Source organism: Alosa alosa, chromosome 15 (genome assembly GCF_017589495.1).
Source record: "Alosa alosa isolate M-15738 ecotype Scorff River chromosome 15, AALO_Geno_1.1, whole genome shotgun sequence".
Classification (NCBI taxonomy): Eukaryota; Metazoa; Chordata; class Actinopteri; order Clupeiformes; family Clupeidae; genus Alosa; species Alosa alosa.
In genome coordinates, this window is record NC_063203.1 from 31,259,887 (window position 1) to 31,264,429 (window position 4,543).

A 4,543-nucleotide genomic window follows, 5' to 3' on the forward strand; every position below is an offset into this window, starting at 1 on the left:
GTAGGCCGGACACAGTTTTCTGTGAATATCGAGAACCACAGGGCCTACGATGACCAACTTTTTTTCGTATGTTGGTCTGAACGGGCCATGTCAACCCATCCCATATCCACTTATTTGAGGTATATCGAGTTTGCGAGTTTCTTCCAGAAAGATCAGGGTTACTAAATCACAATCTTTATCCACCTGTAGAAATGAAACCTTCAGGATATGAATGTGTGTGTGTGTGTATATGTATATGTGTGTCTTGTTAGTAGGTGTGTGTGTGTGTGTTTGTGTGTGTGTGTGTGTGTGTTTGTGTATGTGTATTGCTATACTTGTGTGTTTTTCAAACCTTCAAACAGTGCATCGGTATTTTGATAGTCAAAAAAACTTGAAAAAAGCTTACCCCTGAATAAAAAACACATTTATGCAGAGGAGTTGCTGCTCACATCTCGTGACAGTGCGTCTTCAGCGTATGTGCCTTTCGCTATAGACCAGGTTTGTCTTGGTCAGTGGCATAATGCGCTATAGACCAGGTTTGTCTTGGTCAGTGGCGTAATGTGCTATAGACCAGGTTTGTCTTGGTCAGTGGCGTAATGTGCTAAAGCCCAGGGTTTGTCTTGGTCAGTGGCGTAATGCGTTTTAGATGGTATAAAATAGCCATTTTAGATAACACGTCAGACCACAATTTAGGTCATTCATTGCCACACCCCTGAGTGCATTGTTCAATAAAAGAGACGCGCATGGCAAAAAATTAATTGAGTGTAAGATCATGATAAGTGATAAGAATTCACTTTGCGTCGTGATCAGAATGCGCTTTGCGTCATGATCAGAATGCGCTTTGCGCTGGGTCAAAATAGGGCCTTAAAGATTAGGATCACAGCCTTGTTCAACATGGCCTTTTACATACATATAGCGAAAGAGTGAGAATGAGAGAGAGAGAGAGAGAGAGAGAGAGAGAGAGAGGCAAAGACGGACTATTGGACACAAATTTGGCTACATGAACACACACACACTCCTGTCCTGACATGACGAATAATTGATCTTCAGAACTCATTTACCCTTTCTGTGTAAATGCTTACCTTTCTTATCTTAACCCTCCTGTTATCCTTGGGGTCAATTTGACCCCAAGCAACGTTTAACATCATAAAATATATGGTTCACTTTTTTTTTGCTTCGCTTCATGTTTCATGACTTTTCCTCAATTGAAGGGTACAACAGCATGACATTTGTACAATAATATGTTTTCAATGTCCTGTACAAATATTTTGTACATTGATGTTCCTTGGGGTCAGTTTGACCCCAGCTGTATGAAACATAGGATACATGAATATTTGACACATTATGGATATTATTATTGTAATAGTATGAGAACATACTGTTATTATCATTATTACATACACAAGTACATATTACATATAAGTCATTTTGGCAGGACTTTATAAGTCAAAAGGGGAAGCAACAGCAAGCATTTGGGCTGCTGATACTGGATGGGCAATATTGCCAGCCAGGGTTCCAAGGTTCATAAAGGGGTGTGTGGGGGGGGGGGGATTGTTTTGTAGGGCTTTTGATGGTGGTTATTACACTCTTGTGTAGCTGGGGTCAAATTGACCCCAAGGATAAGACTGTCGGTAAGATTTGAGGATAACACAAGGGTTAAACAGACACACATTCCTATTACAGTAATTTATCTCTTACAAACTTACAAACACACACACACAAACAAATACCGGTAGGGCTACATGTAGACAGAGAAGCATATGTATTCAAGTGAGCAAAGACAACACAATACAAACAATCAAATGGTTCCCTCTCTCTCTCCCCCTCCATTTCTCTCTCTCTCTCTCCCTTCGTTTTTCTCTCTCTCTCCATCACTCTGCCTCTCATTTACAACGCACAGGGACTACACTCACACACTTACTACACTCACACTCAAATCTTGTCACTTCTGCTGAGAAACAGCACACATACATTCACACACATCATACAGTTCTTACATTCACTTCAAAGAGGCCTTGAACTGTTATGTGCTTGTCTCTGTAAAACACATTCACACACGAGCAGTCATACACAAACAATAGATGCTCACACACTCGAGTACACACCCCCGCGCGCGCACACACAAACATTGATTCTGTCTTCTCAGTTACACCGCAAGCTTCAACGGAATCACGTGCGCGAGTAAAATCACCTCACGCGCCACGAGCGCACGTTCTGCTCGCTCTATCAACTTCTACTTCAGCGAGAGCTGAAGACCTCACGAGAATGTTCACGACTCATCTTTAAGAAGGGAAAAGCGAAAGTCCCCCCAGTCTCATCGCTGTAGTTCCATACTCTCTCTCTCTCTTACACACACACACACACACACACACTTGCCCCGCTACTTACCTTTCGGAAGCTGTGTGGGTGTACTGGTGGCTACGACAGAGCAGAGAGTGGCCGCACGCCTGCCCCATCGCTCATCTCGCCCGCCGGTAGCCGTTACACCGGGAGACCACGGGCAGACTCGCGCTGATGACGTGCCGGTGTTTTGGCTCTTCTAGCTATCTAGGGGAGCCGCGCAAGGAGCTCCGTGAGGATGAGAACAGAGAGAGGAGATGTGCGTTGGGCACGCTGTCTTTCTCTCTCTCTCTTTCTCTCTCTATAATGGTGGGAGCGGATTGGACGCGATGCAGTGTAATGGATCTCTACAGCTGCGCGCAATGCGTGTGCGTGTATGTGTGCTATAGCAGAGTAACGGAAGGCCAGCAAGCTGACACCATATCACCATTGCGCGATCGATAAGGGGTGGGTATGGCATGGCTCGCGACTGATTGAAGTGTTCCTGTCGGAAACTCGTTTTTCTCGTGGGCTGGATGATAGCCGCTCCTTTGGGGGATTCTGTCTGGCGCGTGAAATCAGTTTTTTCTCCTCTTTTCATCCCGTGCAGACAACAAGAGTGTAGCTCTCTCTCTCTATCTCTCTCAGTGTGTGTGTGTGTGTGTGTGTGTTCTTTCCTCTGTACCAGAAAACCCGAAAGCCAGACATAATGCAATACATTCACAATGATCATGAACACATACACACACAGGGAAAACCCATGTTTTCATTTTGCTTGTGGTCATACAGTAGTATCATATGCATCAATGTTGTGCTGTAACAACAGAAACAGTTCTTTAGTTCAGTATTAATGTTTTTTTAGTTCAGTGTAGTGGAAAATGTCCACTCCCGAATCCAATTAACAATTAACACTTAACTATTTACTAATTAGCACTTCTGGAACAAGGCATCCAAGGAGACAATGCAGACAGGAGATCTCTGCAGACTGTTGATCTGTCCTATGGATGGCTGTGGCCTATTTTTTATACACCTTGGCCCTGTGCCATCCCCAAAAACACCTGTTAGCCAATCAGTGTTGAGCAAGGTCAATTATATTGGTGGAAACCATCTTCCCATCATACATAAAATATATATGCAAAACGGTGTCGCCTTGGATTTTTCTGGTTCACTCCGGTTTAGTGTAAGAGGGCTTTCTTATCTTGTTTACTTCATAGTAGACAGTGTCCACCCGGTACTTGTCCTTGCTCTGTCCCCACCAGCTGATCCCATCACCTCTCCCTTGACCATCTAATGAAAGGATGTCTTCTCCTGGTTTCTACAGTGTTTTTCTGCACCCACTCCTCTGACGGCTGCTCTGGTCTGCTCAAGATATGTAATAACCTTGATACACTCACAATAAGATATGTAATAACCTTGAGACGCTCACAATAAGATATGTAATAACAAGATATGTAATAACCTTGAGACGCTCACAATAAGATATGTAATAACCTTGAGACGCTCACAATAAGATATGTAATAACCTTGAGATGCTCACAATAAGTGCAGTAATATTAAAACTTATGAAACCATGACTTCATCCTTTGAATAATGAAAAAACACCACGGTAGTTTGTGTTTAAAACATTAGTTTAATGTTTTTCTTTTTAGTTCCATATTAATGTTTTTTAGTTCAGTAATGTTTTATTTCACTATCACCTAATGGCGTCCAAAATAGAATTTCTGGAGAAGATGTGAAACTCAGACCCAAACCACCAGAGTAGTAATTATCCTGAACTATCTGTCAAAATAAGCCCCGCCCCCTGAAACGTCATAAATCACGTCATAACCACGCCTCCTTTTTATGCAAATTAGCCACGTGGTTGTCACCACGTGTTGTTTGTTATTGTTATTGTTTTGTGAGTCATGTGACAGTCATGTGACTGGTGTCAAACCCCTGGGCAGCCATATTGGATGTAAAGTCATGTGACAGACATGTGACTGATGTCAAACCCCTGGGCGGCCATATTGGCCCCAAACCCACATGTGTGTTTTGTGGATAATGGGGGATCAGATAAACTTTGTATGAAATGTATAGGAGTGTTAATAGCTGGAAATAAACTTATAGTATGCTACTAGCATAGCCAATAACCTGTTTAGCATGTTGTTAGTGGTTTTGGTTGAAAAATGTGTTAGCTAGACGCTACGCATTGTAATGTAACCTTTATAACTGAAATCATGGAGGTCTTAGGTGACGAAAATGATAG

The 4,543-nt window shown here is 42.6% G+C and overlaps 1 protein-coding gene across 3 annotated transcripts in view; it reads right to left on the reverse strand.

Annotated features, from left to right (window-relative positions):
• Nucleotides 1-2,665, reverse strand: part of LOC125308598 (cGMP-dependent 3',5'-cyclic phosphodiesterase) — a 144,785-nt gene extending 142,120 nt beyond the window's left edge. Inside the window, exon 1 of one of the 3 annotated variants that reach the window (XM_048265159.1) lies at nt 2,368-2,665. In XM_048265159.1, coding sequence (XP_048121116.1) covers nt 2,368-2,435 — 68 coding nt within the window. In that variant the 5' untranslated portion in view covers nt 2,436-2,665. The remainder of the gene's footprint in view (nt 1-2,367) is intronic. The other 2 variants (XM_048265158.1, XM_048265162.1) reach the window with 2 other exon arrangements.
• Nucleotides 2,666-4,543: the final 1,878 nt, after the last annotated feature.